We start from the raw sequence: 16,049 nt of genomic DNA on the forward strand, positions 1-16,049 counted from the left end.
GCTCCTGAACTTCTGACATTTTGGCTGTCTCCACCTTAAGGCTATAAGGATCAAAACAAGGTGCTTTTCAGGGGTGGAAGTGCTGCTGGTTGGGACCTACCTGACTGCAGGAGGAGGACATGACTTAGAGGCATCCTAAGATTTGCCTGTGAAAGTAAGCTTTGATGAATGTGCACAAAAATAAAAAGAGGTTTGTGAATCCTACTCAGAAGGCTGCTGAACTGTGTATGGTGTGTCACCTGCCTTAGTGGCAATCCTGTAAATACTTAAATAATTTGGCCACTGATTGAGAAACAGCTTTCTGAATTCCATCAACACTTGGCTAATTTTACTTGTTGAATATCTGAGCTAATGTAGGGATAATCAGTGTCCTCTGTTGGTAGAGCTGAATGAATTGCATTGGTTGCCCCTGGGAAGGCTGGTTTTGGGGCTAGAGGGACTCCTGTCCCAGGCTGTGATGAGACAGAAGGCACTGCCCCTTCACAGGTCATTTAGTACAGTAGCATTTTAAAGGAAACAAAAGCTGGAGTATTGGTTTTGTTACAGAAAGAATTTGAAGGGAGAATACCTTCAGCACAGGAACATAGTTCAAACATACCTTGTATATGTTGGAATCTGAGCTAACAGCAGCTTAAAATGTCTTTGTTTGGGCTTTTTTCACAGCAGTCTTAGAAGAAATTCAGGGTAATTGCTAGCTCCAAGAAGGGGATAGCTTGAAGGAGTGCTGAAAGAGAGGTCAGAACAGTATTGTAGCAGGTGATACCTCTCCATCAGAATGCTGAAGAATTATACTTAGGGCTGGAAAAGAGGAAATCCTTAAGATTTGGGATTCACCTGCTGTTGGTTCATAGCTTGGAATTCCAAAAAGCATTTCACATACATATTTAAGGTTTGGAGAAGTGGGACCTGAACATCTATCCCAACACACAGTTTTTAGGTTATTTTCAATGTAAGCCTCATTCCTCTGGTAAAGACACCTCCTTCTCCCTGCACCGCCCCCACCCATCCTGCTCTGAATGACATGCTATGTAATAGCCTATCCTGAATAATGCTGTAGTAAATTACTTGAGACTGTGAGTCCTTTATGTGTCATTTTACTGCTGAAAGAATATGTGATTGGCATCTCATGGTTTTACTCATTTTAAGAGGTCTCTTTAACATAAGGACAGATTTTATCTAAATAAATCAATTTTACAGGGAGATTTCAGCCACTGGATTTGTAGTAAGAAAGAACTTTTTATTTATGACATTGGAGAGACCACAGCTGGGAATGCACCCCTTAATAGACTCAGACAGATGGATTCTGACAAGTCTGTGAACTATTCACGCTCTTTTCTAGCAAATATTTTGCAGCAATCCCGACTTGCAACTGCTACTTCAGAAACAAATATGGGGCTATCTGTCTCAAAGTGCAAAACAAAAGAGCGACAAGTGACTTTAGAATACTGTGGATCGAATACCTATGTGGTATCCTCATGAAATTTAGGAAGGAGTGCTTTTAGTGGACAGTAGTTATGCCTCGATGGTAAATGAAAGTATTAGAAGGATTGTATTTTTGTAGATGTAATGACGTTAGGATTTTCAGCAAAGGCTGGCACCACTATTTTTGGTGAAACAAAAGTATTTTCAATTTGTAGAATATTTGTCCATTTGTGTTTTCACTGAAATAGAGTAAATGCACATCTTCAGAACAGCTGCCTCAGTAAAGCAGCAGAAATAGAAGAAAATGATACAACATCGGCAAGTACTAAAGGAGGTGGAAGTTACAAGAAAACTGAAGGGAGGAGTATTTCTGTGCAGTGGTGTTGCTAGCCACTCAGATCACGTCCCTTTGAGTAGGACCAGTGCATGGCATGCATTATTCCTCTTCAATTTTTAAACTTTAATTTGTAGTTTTAAAATCTTACCAAACACGGCTGTATTTCTCACATCGTAGGAAGGTAAAAATGACAGCTGCTTCTTCTTTTCTACATAATTTATTACTTCATTCACCTTTACCATATCTTCTATTACTTTTCTCAATTGAGATTTTCAAAGCCTCATAATAGCCTTGAGCCCATCAGCTCTCTTTGAACAGACTGGGAAATTGCATAGCCAAACAGACACAGCCAGCTTTCAAAATGTCAGTAATCTTCATTAACATACATAATTGGACGTGGACGTATGTAGCCTGAACCTCTGGACCTGCCACATGGTGAGGTGGTTGGGGTTTTGCCCAACATGTTTCCTGGGAAGAACTCTTACAGCTTCCTTATCAGTTAAAAAGTTGAACCTTTTTTAATTTTATTTTTTTTTGCCAGTCACACTAACAAAAATATACAGCAAGTTCTCAGAACCCAGCAGGAACACTCTGGAGGCTGTTGTAAGGATGGCTTCCGTCATCCTGACTTGACTCACTCCGTCACTTGATGAAAATTAAGAAACATTAGTTCCTAGAAGGCCAGAAGCTTAGAGTTTTACATCAGCATGACAAATATGTATTTTGGTAATTACATTCACTCCCTCTATATGTCCCTAAAAATTCCAAATGCTTTTATTTCGGAAGGAATTTGATTCTGATAATTTGATTATGGCCTTAATTCAGCAGAGCAGTTACCTAGTATGTAAGGTTAAACAGAGTTAAGTGTTCAATTATCTGGACCTCTAAACCAACAGCATATTCTTCTTAAAAATGGTATGTGTGAATTTAGTGTGGTAGGATGCATTCCTCAGAAACTGGAAGGTACCAGAACATCCATATTTCTGATGTATAATAAAGCAGAGGCTACTGTAGCTAATCTGATTCAAATGGAGATCAAATAAATTCCAGAATCTAGGTTAGAAAAGACACCACCAGATAAAATTGACTCTGAAACATCTGCTTTGTTTTATACAAAACCATAAAATACGTAATTACGGAACTGCCAGAGCTGCTTCTTTTGAAGGCATCCTAAACAACAAGGACATCAGGACAAGTGTTTATCAGGCCAAGGCAGATAGATTAATTGTGGCATGGCAGCCTTTTAAAGAAGCAGTTTCATAGGGATTATAAAACAGCTGGGACGAATTGTAGGTGGGAACACCAGGATCCACAGAGCTGCTGTAAATCTCTGGATTCTAGGTCATGGCAGAGGCTACAGCACAGAGCACTCGCTCCTTCACCCCTTCTTGTTGCTTTCTCTTAAGGCTCGTGGCTTTTAGAGGGCTGCAACGATTATCTCCTCTTTATGGAGGGGATCAGTTGGTGCAAATGCTAGGGATCCTGAAACCGGGAAGCCAGTTTATTGCTGTGACAGATCAGGCAACATATGGAAGGAAACAAGACTTTCTCCAGAGACAGATTAAGTTTTTGCCAAGGCATTTTATTGAAATTTTGGAAAATAAACAGGTCATTAATTGGGTCCAGATTTAGCTACTGCAAATAGTGCAAAGATGTTGCAAACCAGATGCTTTCCCCTATTTGTTTTTACAGCCCTTTCTATTTGTGGATGCTCTTATTTAATGGCTTGTTTCTCTAATAGAGGGCATTGTTTTACACCGGACGTCTCGTCTCTCAATTATGTTTGCCAGTAGATGCCTGAGTAAAATATATATGTCCACAGTGTTTTGGGGGGAAAAAACAGTCAGCAGTAAGCCAATAAGTAGGAAATAATTAGGACGAAGCTGTGGAATATGGTGGTTTTTATAAAGTCAACATAATTTTTTCCTGGATTCCTCGGCATGTAGCAGTTTTGAGCCTTTGTCTATGCAGACCACGCTAGTGCAGTGGTGGAAACAAAGACGCCCGTCCCTTGGACAGCTTCCTGAGACTTGGCGTGCCAGCGACGGTGTGACTGCAGCCCACACCAGCATCTCACGGGCTTTTCTGAGAAGTGTGGCACAGGCACTGAGGTACTTGCCAGCCCTGGTGGAGCGCGGTTTCCTAGCCAGATCTCCGGATCAAGGCTGGCTCCCCAAAGGGGAAGGCAGCAGCCGTGCTTCCTTTCCCACTTCAGTTTCATTTTGTCCCTGGAGAAGAGGCATTGCATTGTGCTCAATCCACACAGCGTGATTCATGTAATAAATAACACAGAGGGTGAGAGTCACCTGCCCTGGCTGAAGGCAGCAAGCACAGTGGGGATGCCTTCTGAAAGCACTGAGCTGGTCGCACTGGGTCCTTTGCAGTCAAGACAGAAATGGGGACCTCCCAGAGCAAGTCCTGTCATCCTGAAGTGGTTGTCACAGACAAATGGGGTGAATTGCCCTCTGGGGGTGCTTGTTTCCCTCCACAATCCCAGCCAAGTGACAGCACCGAAGACGCCTCCATAGCACTGTAAAGCCCTCTGTTCACCTGCCACCTGAGGGCATTTGATATGGAAATTGGTGAGACGCTAGCATTGCAGGAGTTTAATTTTAGGGATTGTTGCACGCAGCATCTCTGGCTTCGTTTGGAGATACCTGCTCGAGTAAGCGAGGTAGCAAAACGAGCTGACGAGGCGCCTGGGACTTTGGTGGCACTTAAAGTTAGTAATGAGAGCTGCATGATTTTATTTTTATTCCTGACTGCTTTATCGAAGCAACAAGAGCAACAGCCATATGGATTTTTAGATTTCCTGCTGCATGTTTTAAAGTGCATTTTGGAGCTCACTTTCCAAACTATTGTTTAGTTATCTGACGTGTGAATATTTGTTGCACTTGGTATAGTGTACTCGCAGCAGAAGTCTGTCAGCCTGAGGTAGGTGCCCTGTTCTTCACAGTAGGTGCTAGTAGAGACTTAAGAAAGAGTAGAAGGCCGTGGCAAGTTTATGGTATGAGCTCCTAGCTTGCAGGGTGCAGTGAATAGTTCTTTGCTGCTGTTGTTAACGAGGCTGCCAATTAGGAACAAAGTAAGAGGGAGGTTTACAACGTGACTGTGCACTTCCTAGCCGAGCTACACCTAAGCTGGTGAGACACTGAGTCTGTTTCCCGTTTGTAATCTCTTGGAAACGTGTAATCCTTCACATCACAATTACTATTTTAAAAAAGTTATTTTCAAGTCATTCACAGGTGCCTCCCTGTCACGTGGACTTTCACTGGTCTGAGCAAAGGAGGAGCAAAGTTTATTTTAAAAGCAGTACGGGTTTATTAGTGGTTTGGAAGCAAAACGTTCAGAACGCTCTTTGGTTTTAATTTATGGTACAACCTATTATGTTTGGTAGCATATTATGAAACAGTGAGTGTGTTATTTGTCATAAGTTCCACAGGACATAAGAGGGGGAAAATAAAGACCGAAGTACCTGAATCGCTGGTTCATTCTTTTGCAATCTGAGTGTACCGTACATAAAAAGAACATGAAGGCCAGTTCTCTTGTACACCAGCACAAGTCCTGAACAACTAGAGGGTGATCGGTGGTTTCTGGTTTGGTGTAAAAGACCTCCGCAGCAGAATGGTCCTTCGGGTTCCACTTTTAGCTTAATTTCATGTCTTTGTAGCATTTACCTGTCAAGAGAGAAAATAAATAAATAATCAGCAAACGTCAACAGGACCAACCTTTTTCAGAGGTCAGGTGCAACTTCAGTTCTGCAATTTTTAGTTGCCCAATTTGAGGTACTTCAAAGAGGTCTTATGCTCTGACGCCCAGAAAGTCAGAGCTTTGCGAGTGTCATGGAAAATCGACCCAAGATGAGTAGTTCCTTTTGAAGGTTTTGGCCAAGGAATTTTTCCAGTAAAACTACATTCCATAAACATGGAGCAACACCTTAAGTAGACAACAACAAATGAGGAACACTGCGGGTTTGATTTGAAAGAGAGCTGTATATTCAGAAAGTGGGTCGGGGAGGAAGCCTGGTAGAGAGGGACTTGAGAGGGTGCCAGGACAAACAGAGGGTAGACGGCAATATTTTCATCACACTGGAATCGAGATAGTAAAAGAGAAATTTGCTGCTGGGATGGAGCTTATCAACCAGCTCTCTTGGTCTACGTATTTTGAACAGAGGGGGAATCAACAGAGGAGAAGAAGTCTTGGTAAGTGGCTGCTGGAGGAGGGGGGAAGGATGTGCAGGTAGATGCAGGGTTAGAGAGGGGAGAGGTGGAAAAAGAAAATGTGCTGCAGGGCAGTACAGCTGACACGGGACGCTGCGGGGGGAGAGCAATTCATGCAATTTGCATTGCTGCAGCACGTCGGGCTCTGGGCTCTCCCCGGTCCTTCCTACTCACTGAAAGCATTTTCCAGAGCCAGGCTGTGGGGAAGGAGAGGAGCAGGCTACGTGCTCTTTCTCAGGAGAAGCAGCGTGGTGGCTGGCAGGGGAGCCTTGTGAAGCCCTCTCCTCTGCATGGCTCCAGCTGTTTGGCAGGCTTCCACTCCGTAAAAAAAAACCACCTGCAGCTTGTTGGCCAGGATGACTTTATCCAGTTAGATAAATGAGCTCTCCGGTGTCCATACAGTGCATTGCAAACTGTGAGTGGGGAGAAAAAATAAATAAATAAATACAGGTTAAAGAAATGGAAAGTTTGAGTTGTGCACAGCACAGTTGGCTGCAGGCAGGCAGAAAATCCTGATGAGTTGACTTGCCCAATTCATGAATATCTGTTTACGTTTTAAACTGTTCCACTGCTGATTTATGGTGGAAAGTCTGCCAGGGCTTATTTTTTCTTTCTTAGCAGAAAAATACTTATAACTTTATGATACTCCTAAAACTCCTGATTCCTGATATTAAAAAAAAATTATTACTTGGGATTAAAAGCCAAGGGGAGCATGAATTCTGTTTCAGACATACAGGGAAGCTAATATACTCTTAAGAGCAATTGATATAGATTACGCTAATTTCTAGCTCTGGGGGAGGGATAAGCGATACATGTGTGTCCCCTATTTTCCCTAGCTCCTGTATTTGTGATGATGCCATTTAGGCACCAGGATGGCAAAAATTCTGCAGCCAGCTTCAGTGTCATGTTGGGGAGTAGTGACCAAATTCACTGCTCGTCCATATTACGTTCTGTGCAGGACCTTTCCTTTGGTTCTGGGATACTCAAAGGAGTAATCAGGGGCAAGGAGGAGAACATCATGCACACCCTGGTCTTTGGGGCACATGGCACATGGATGGACTTCAGCTCTGTGCTGGATTCAGTGCCCTCACTCACCTTTGGAGCAGCAGCACAGGACTGCCACGTGTCTGGCCAGGGATGGTGGCTGTCACGAGGCTGAAGTCAGCTTGGTTCATTAGGGAGATGCTAGAGGTGGAAGCAGAAACAGTGGCTTCTGCAGGGCACCTCCGTGTGTGCCTGGCTGCTGTCCAGCAGCAGAGCCAAGACCCGGCATTGTGCTCGCTGCATTTGCTTTGTAGAGCCGCCTGTGCAAACACATCCTCTGTGTTACGCAGCGTTCATAATACCCAATAGCATGCATTTAATAATATATTGGGAAATCTTTGTCATGCTGCAAGTTTAGGCAATAAGCATCTCGTCTGAAGGAACACACTACAGGTATAGGGCCATTTTCAAGGGTATTTACTTTCTCCTCAGCTGATTCTAGTGCCACTAGAATTCTACCTGCCTCCAGGGAACTGATGTTGCTTATAAGGAAGATAAAAGTGCCTACAAACCTATACATATATTTTTTATATTATTATTTGGTTTTGTTACAAATAGATACCAAAGCAAGGCAAAGATTACTCTTATCAGTTAGGAAATTGGTATGGAGACAGGTTACAGGACTTCCCCAGAGTCTTACAGCAGGTCATTGCCCGATCAGCCTGCCTCATTGGACCTGAGAGTGAAGCATGGATATTAATGGTTTCAAAGAGCCTGGAGATTTTCTGGACAAAATCACTTTCATGCTCCCATGCACCAATCCCATAAGTTTAAAATAGGGTTGCCAGGTGCTGTTCTGTGTTCTGGTTTTGTGTTTTTCTTGTTTGCTTGTTGTTTTTTTTTGTCAAAATCTAACTTTAGCATTCTCCCTCTAGCACAGACAGATGAAAAAAAAAAATCCTCACTCAAAACCAAATCAAAACCTGAAGCTGTTCTCTTTTTTTTTCACTACCATGGTCCCAGACTCCTGTTGAAAAGAAAATAAATAGGGAAGAGGCCTCACACGAAGCCTGCGCGGGCACGAGCCTTCAGCTGGGGCAGGAATGTTTGCCCGTGGTTCAGTGACACCAGCAGCAGGTCTGGGTAGGGATTTACAACGTATTTGGATAGCATAAGAGACTAAGTTTATCTAAACACTTTCTTACCTTATCACTGTGTTATCCAAACACTTTGTTAGTGAGACGGGGAGATTAGGATGTGTGTTAGCCCACCACTACTTAAGTACATTTACACAGTTCCTGTGGGTTTAGGTTTAGGAACTTGTCTATAGATTTAACAGATGGAGTTGCACGAAGGGTATGGAAACTGCTAGCTCTTTCCCCTGATAATGCTCTTTAAAAGCTTTGGAAAAGAAGGCCTATCACCTGAAATGTCTTCCTCTCTTCTGACCTCTATTTTGAACTCTCTTTATTATCCAGCTCCTTTTTTTTTTTTTTTAATTTACTGTTGAGAAACACCATCTTTAGGGACTTTACACCACAGGATGCTGGCTATTCTTGGCTAGATCCAGACATAAAGTAGGCGCATAAATAGTTCAGCTAAGGCCAGCGGAGCCTATATTCATACACTGGTGTGCTTTGACTGGGAAAAAATGCTATGTTTAAAAGTGAACAGGAATGAGACCATAAAGCTGAAATTAGCAGCCAGACACTGGACAAAACAACCGAGCAATTACATGACCCGACCCACCGGCCAGGGGCTCCTGGTGCCCTCCAGCCCCCCGGGAGAGCAGAAGCAACAGGAGGGCCACATCCCCTGAGACCTCCTCTGTGGTCGGCAGGCCCCGACTGCATAGCTCGGGCAGATGTGGCAAGAGGGCACGGAGAGGTGGTGGCTGAGGAAGCCTGGCTACTCCTCAGGCTGCAGCCACAGACCACAGCAGTGGTAATTTCGATGCATTTACGAACTGGTTAGTGGGCGGTCAGAGCTATTTTGGGAGATCTGTAAGACCAGGGTAAGCACGGGGTTATAGTGTGTACGTTGTCGTCTCCGTGTGGCTCCTGAGCCACCAGACAGGGTTTTGTGCATGTGGGCCCCGATGGCGTTTTCTTTCAGGAATTTACCTGATCTGCTTTTGAACTCTTCCCACTTCTGGCAGCCGCAGCATCCTCTAGCAATGACTTTCAGAGTTCAGCTATGCGTAATACAAAGGGATATTGAAGAGTAATTCTTCAGTTCTTCAACAGAAAGGAGTTCAGTTCATCTCAGTCCTGCCCCACGATCAGTTCACTTCACTATGAGGAAAGACCCCAGCAGTACTGGGGGGACAGACCTTAATACCATAATACCATAATGATGTTTGTTGTTTTGCTCTCAATTACTTCTAAAAATTTTTAAATCCTCTTTGCTTTTTTGTTTCCTGCTGAACACTTGTATTGGATTTTCATAAACCTGTCCAAGATCTATTTCCTCGGTGATAACAGCTCCGTTAAATCCCATCATTGTGCACCGTGCACCGTGTACCTGTAGGGTGGTTTTTCCCCAGTACATTTATCAACACTTAAAAGCTACAATTTTAATGCCTTCTCGATCAATATCATAAGAACCGTTAGTGTTTCCAGTGTTTCTGTTTTGACTTCCAGGCTAATTTAGCATCATCTCTACATTCTGCATTTTGCCACCTCGCTACTTAAGAAAGAAATCCTGTGTGGATGGTGGATGGCACAGGTTCCCCTCCTTGTCTCTGGGGCAGTCTGCTGGCTCCCTTACACCACTATGACAGTGGAATATTTATGGCCACCTTTGTTTCCTGTCATTAAGCTACAAGTGGCCTTTTCCTTCTGTACCTGATGGCTGAGCTTGTTTATGATCTCTTGGTCATGGGTCTTGGTGGAGCCTTTCAAAATCTCTTAACAGGTTTTGGGCATGACTTACTGCTACAAAACATACTGATTTCTCCCAGTTTCTTCCAGCTCTCCCACCACAGACTACTGAATTTAGTTCCTTAAATTCCCCTGTGAGGCCCGTTTGGAAAATGATATTGCTACCTTCCATGTCTCTGTTGAGAGGTGATCCTAAGCCGTGGGCCAGACCTCACAGGTGACTGGGCGGCCATTTTATACCCAAGCTCCTTTAGGACTGTGGTGCAGCCCACTCAGTCCCGTGGATTTGTTACCCTTCAGTTTATTATCTGACATCCCTGAGCTCCTCTAAAGGAGTACTGATGTGAGGAATTGCCTCAGCTTTCTTGCCATGACCCTCATCTCGGCTTTTTATGTGTGTCCTTATTGCTGCAAACCAGCTTTGGTGGTGGATGGGGCGGTTGCCACTCTTTTCTCCTTGGCATCCCTTGTACCCATGAACACATTCCTGTTGTGCAAAGCTTGCATATAATTTCTAATCCTCAGCTTGTATTGGAGCTGCCTTCGGTGGTTTGGCGAGGCCACAAATGCTTTTGTAATCAGGACGTATGTTTTATACTGGGACTATCCCCTAAACATGTGGGTCTTAAAATGCAAATGTGTAATCCTCTGGTGCTGGAGTTGGGGCGCTAGAGCTTACAAAGAGGATGTAATGTACTATTCAGAAGCCTCTTTTCCTGATTTGAGGTTTATCAGGGCTGTCTGTAAGCTTGCCTTTCATGCATAAGGAACAGGCTTGCTTAGTGCTCATTTTTTAAAACCCGCTATCAAGCAGTTCGCATAGCAGCTGCCTTGCCTCCAAAACACTTCGGTATCAGGCTTTCCAATTAGACAGCTCTCTGTTGCAATGCTCTGCCGTTATGAGCTCTTTCCATCCTGCTTCCCAGCGATGTTGAAATCTGGCCTGAACTACTTTCCTTTTGCCCCAGTCCAGTTGCTGGCAGCCCCTGTGCGCTGCAGAGCCCCGGGAAGGCGTCCGGAGCACTGCCGAGACCTCTGGCTGCAGGCTGGAGTAATCCCAGCACACAAACAAATGCCACAAAACATTTTTTTAAAACATTCAGGCAGTGAAGTTGTGCTTTTAAATGTCCCGGTCTAAGAGACAGGGTTCAAAACGTGAGAGAAGAGAAAGTCTCATCATAAACACAGCTTTGGGCTCCCCATGTATGACTTTTTTCTCTTCCCAGGTTTGAGAAAGGAGGAATTGCCTGGTGTTAATGCCTTAGCTGCTGTGCAGGCATCTGGAAGTACAGGCATAGGGAAGAAACTGTGTCAGATATTTGAGTTTTAGCCAAAACCCAGCAACTGAAATATTCTCCTACCTGCAGAACTATAGAAGGGAGTTCAGAAATCAACAAGTTAACAGCAAATCCTTGATTTTGGATGGCTTCCTATAACTGCGTGTCATTAATGGGAATAACACCTGTGCCACTGCAGGGCTGGGAAGTGGTGTTGTTCTCATAGCAGTCGTGCTTTCAGATGAAGAGAAGCCATCACGCTGCCATTTAATTTTAGATGTGCTATAAGCAGATAAGTGTAACTAACAATAAAAGGGAAATGGGTCTCGGCAGTGAGATCAAGCGACTGATTACTGTGTGAGAACGGCAGGTTAAATCCAAGCCCGAGAAACTCCACGCGGTGTTGGACATCATGGTCTCACAGTTCATAAGGAGAGGTGCACTACAATGAGTAAGTGGTCCTGTTGTATGGCTGTGGGTACAAGGGGGAAAGTGCCATTCATCTCAATGAACCTCACTCCAGAGTCACCTCATTTCCATGTGAGCAATAATCTAAGGCCAGGGTGGAAACTGATACAGAAACCTGCACTGTCATTTTGCTCAGAAAAGCTGGGTGTAAGTCAGTTGTTCAGTACCAGATGTGATTTAGTGTTTCTAGGGCACACTGCGCTCCTCTCCATCCCATAAGGGTACCCCACTCCCAGTGGAAGCAGATCTCAAGGGCCGCCTGCAATACTTTGGTATATATGAGTAGGCCTGGGGCAGGTTTTCCTGCAAATCGTTTCTACCCTTTTGCCATCACACCAAATGCAATTTCAGTGAGAGAAAGAGGCAGAGGACCAAAAAAAATAATCAATGAGAAAATCAAGTGTTGCATTCTGCCTATGAAAGCATACACTGAAGAGTACACATCCCTGAGCTCTGCCATTTCTACTTAAACACAGTGCAGGTTTCCGTAATGCTGTGCTGTGTTCATAAGCCTTTAAGTAAAGCTTCCTGATCTTCCGGAACATCTCAGGGTTCATCACATTTGTGTTTATTCTGTTACACATCTAACAGTGACACATAGTTGCTATACCGTAAACGTTCTGATTTAGCTAAGAACATTTTTATTTTTTAGTTTTCTGAAGAAATCTCTGTTCCCATGGATCAGCCGTGACACAGGAACTCGGGGACCAAGTTCCCATCCCAAGGGCCTTGCTGTTGTGGCCGGCAGTGATTTCATGCGTGTGCTCCAAGTCCCCTCCAGCCTTGGTAGAGCGTGCAAGGATGCTTTTGTCTCTGAATGCTTTTCGGAGAGGTGCATCAGCGCGAAGTTTGGTGCTGCTCTGCTAAGTATTCCAGCAGCAGTCTGTAAACGGAAACTGAAATATTAATTAGCTCTCTTATATAACTCTTAAGAGCTTATGCTTCTGTAGTCCTTTTCGTCCCAAAGGTTGGTGGCCAGAGGTGTTTTCTCACGTGAATGACTTACTTATGCATTTTTGAAAATAAACAGGGAGTGACAGGACAGTCACCGAACAAGGGGACAGTCATTTTAAATGAAAGGAGGACTGCTTCTTTCCTCCGCCGTGCACAAACTGAAGCACGGGAGCTTTCAAATGGGCGCTGTGAGAGCAGCTAGCTCTTGTTGCTTCTTGTTTTATTTGACTACTATGCAAGTGCTGGACTGCAGCCAAAGAATTCAGCCCCAGAGGAGGCAGCGTGGTGCCTGCAGCAGCCCTGCAGCTCCGACATCGGGGTTTTGACCCTGGTGTGCAGGAAGGAGGGGAAATTCATCACCTTGCTTCTAATTCTGCCCTTTGTGAGGGCTGAGAAGTGCTGCTCAGGGAGCCAGGAGGGCAGCTTGGAGGTGCCCCTTTACCTCCAATGCCTACATGGGAGTGAGGCACTAGGGCTGGTGCTTTGCTCTCTAATATACCATATAGCCAGGCATGTTGAGAGCTCAGCCCTTGCTGCACTTGTTCCCCAGTCAGTACTGTACTTAGGCTCTTGCTCTGGCTTTTTTTTTTTTTTTTTCCTTTGGTCTGCCTTTTGAAGCATTACATTTCTGTTAAACTGGTTATGAGTCTCTAGAAGTACCGTAAGGAACAATGCGGAATCCCATTAGCTGAAGAAAAGTCTGTGCATTTTCCAGGAGAAAAAAGAAATCCCTATGAAAATTTAAATAGTGTGCTATGAAATGTTAATAATCGCTTCTTCCACTAGCAATAGCGTTTTATAAGTAGAATTAGATCAGAGGGCTGTAGATGAATCAAATAAGAATTTCCCTGCATAGTGACAAAGTCTCTTTGGATAAACACCGTGCATATAATTGACATTCAGGAGTCCCTGGGATATTTACTCTTCAAAAGACAGCGGAGGAGTGGCTGACAGGCTGACTTTCCCCAGGGTGCAGCGAGCTGGGTGGGAAGGGTGAGCACCCTTCCCCTCACCCCCCAGGCTCCCTCTGCTTGCCCCTGAGCAGCTCTCCTGCCTCTCTGCCCTGCACACGGCAGCGGGGACAAGATGGGAGATTCCCACTGCCAGCCGTGTCCTGTTTGGGGTGCAGACCCACACCCCGATGTACATGATGTTGTCTCGAGTTTGAAGTCATCCCCCCTGACTGCGCGGCCACATCTGGAGCAGAATACAGCAAGACACAGGACTGGGAGGCGGCAGTGGACGGTAATAACAGGTCCTGGAGGCTTTCTGTCTAGGGCATTCATTTTAAATGTCTAGCACCTGCAATTATAGTTCCCCATTTTATTGCACAGCAAAAGCCCCGTGTCTATTAGGAACAAAATCCATAACGTGCAATGAAAGCAAATTTCATCTCAGCAAAACTCTGCCCTAAGTTGTTTTTTTTTTGTTTTTTTTTTTTGCACAGAGCAACGTTTTAATAAATAATTAGGAATGAAACAACTGTCCTCCCTGCTTCCCAATAGGGTGGGGGTGATGTTTGCCCTGGCAAGGTGCAGGGGGTGGCTCACGGGTTGCTCCAGCAGCTGCTGAGAACCGCCTGACTGCTCCCTGCCTGCGGGCACGTCCCGGCCGTGCCACCCCAGGGCCCTGCCCTGTCTGGGCTGTAGGAAGAAGGGATGCCGTGACTTCTTGCGGCTCTCACAGCAAGGTATGGGCAGTGTCATCACGGGTAGATCTGTGAAATCCATCCCCAGGGCTGCAAACTGGCTTCCCGTGTGCCGGCGGTGCTCATTTCAGACACCGTCTCCCATCACGAGGCACCCTGGCAAGATCCCGGCCCCATTAGAAATCAGCTCAGGGTAGGTGTGTACGGAGCCAAGATGCTGGTATTTTGAAATGTAATGGAAAATTAATCAACAGGCATACTAGTAGGGCATTTTCAGCGTTACTGTGTATATTTTTAAGCAGATTGGCTCCCTGTATGTTGATAAAAATTGCAACGCTCTGCTTATATTTGATTAAGTAAAGAAATGTCATGTTTTGCAAACTCGGTGGTTGATATGTAAGACTGAATAAAAAACAGATGCCCCTCTGTCTGTTCAAAAACAAAAGACATCACACTGAGGAACCAGAAGAAGCGAGCATCTCTCACTCTTTTTTCCCTTCTTCCCGGCTGGAGCTGGTTCTCAGTAACACTGATCCTGCGAATTTTGGGTTTGTTTACTAACACCGAGAGCCTGCTGCTAAGGGTTTCCTGTTGTTTTGGTGAGTTTTGTGTTTCTTTTTTTTTCATCGGAAGGGCTTCATTTGTTCCAGTGCTCGCTGTACTGTGTGGTTTTGGGGACTCAGACAGCCCAGCCCTAAGCTGACTTTCCCTTGGCAAACACCGGTATGATTTTTAGAAAAGGAGCGAGGGCATCATCTCAGGAGATGACTCGACAGCTGCGTGGCGTGGAGGAGGAAAAGGTTTTCCCCAGCCCTGCATAACAAGGAGCTCTGCAGGCTAAAAGAGGTATTCCCAGATGCCTGGAGCCTTTCTTAATTTGGTTTTTGAAGCTGCCCCGCGCAGCTCTCCCATGCTTCGTAAGTGCAGAAGCACGTCGTAGCCTGTGGGACGGCGTGGGTCTGTGAGTGCTGGGCTGACTTTCTGTCCCTCTCCAGCACGCCGCACTTCCACCGGCTGCTCTCGGAGCGATTGGCCCTTGCAGATCATGTGGGAGAAGCAGGAATCCTGAGTTGTAGCTTTTGGCACTCCTTTTTCTTTTAAAGCGCTTGCTCTTTTCAGCTCCCTAGGGCTGGTTGCCTCCCTCCTTTCATTACCCTGATTATAATCTGGAGTAGCCACACGGGGAGACCGAAGGAGGGATTTTAAAGGAGCAGAGATGTTTAAGCAGGTGCCCAGGACATCAGGCACAGGCTGTTACTATCTCAACTCAGTGTCACCCGAGGGCCAGGAGATGTACTTGCGATTTGACCAGACGGCGAGGCGCCCTCCCTACAGGACGAGCAGGATTCTCGCACGTCACCAGCTCCTGACGAAGATTCAGCAAGGTGAGTGTCTGGCAGGAGCCCTCCCTAGCCAGCTGCCGTGGCAGGTCCCCGCTTTCGTAATCAAAGATGTTTTCATCCCTCAAATTCCAGCCCCTTTTTCCTCCCTGTTCTGAACTAATCCGGTTTGGGTCGGAGTTTGGAACAGTCATTCACAACTCGCTCTTTCTGCACATTGCACCTATGCACGTAGGCATGGAGAACCAAGAGACAACTGCTAGTGCCTGTTTAGCTATTTAACTATATAATCTTTTAATCATAAACTATGCAGGAGTTTTAGTGCTGAAGTTCGTCTTTTCTGACCGGCACAGCAGCTGCTGGCACCGGTACCTCTGCTCCGAATGCTGCAGGTGAAAGCTGCCTGTAACGCACAGAGAACAAATAGGTGATCAGCCAGGTAAAAACAAAGCATGAGCCCAGGGCGGCTGGAAGCTGCCAGCGGGGCTAACCCTCTCTGCAAACAAGCATGTGTAGC

The 16,049-nt window shown here is 45.3% G+C and overlaps 1 protein-coding gene and 1 long non-coding RNA gene across 12 annotated transcripts in view; one reads left to right on the forward strand and one right to left on the reverse strand.

The window, feature by feature from the left end:
- The window catches only part of STARD13 (StAR related lipid transfer domain containing 13), a 291,838-nt gene that overhangs the window by 154,337 nt on the left and 121,452 nt on the right, over positions 1–16,049 (forward strand). Inside the window, exon 1 of one of the 11 annotated variants that reach the window (XM_072032619.1) lies at positions 5,844–5,961. The exons of 9 other annotated variants lie outside the window; for them this stretch is intronic. In XM_072032619.1, coding sequence (XP_071888720.1) covers positions 5,886–5,961 — 76 coding nt within the window. In that variant the 5' untranslated portion in view covers positions 5,844–5,885. Of the gene's footprint in view, positions 1–5,843; positions 5,962–14,869; positions 15,578–16,049 lie in introns of those variants that run through there. One more of the 11 variants, XM_038174625.2, reaches the window with a different exon arrangement.
- Positions 5,251–10,195, reverse strand: LOC140001330 (uncharacterized). Its single transcript, XR_011806462.1, has 4 exons — positions 10,011–10,195; positions 9,087–9,281; positions 6,154–6,392; positions 5,251–5,436 (listed from the first exon to the last, which is right to left on the reverse strand). It is a non-coding gene; the product is annotated as an uncharacterized lncRNA (long non-coding RNA).

Source organism: Anas platyrhynchos, chromosome 1 (assembly GCF_047663525.1).
Source record: "Anas platyrhynchos isolate ZD024472 breed Pekin duck chromosome 1, IASCAAS_PekinDuck_T2T, whole genome shotgun sequence".
In the NCBI taxonomy this organism is placed as follows: domain Eukaryota; kingdom Metazoa; phylum Chordata; class Aves; order Anseriformes; family Anatidae; genus Anas; species Anas platyrhynchos.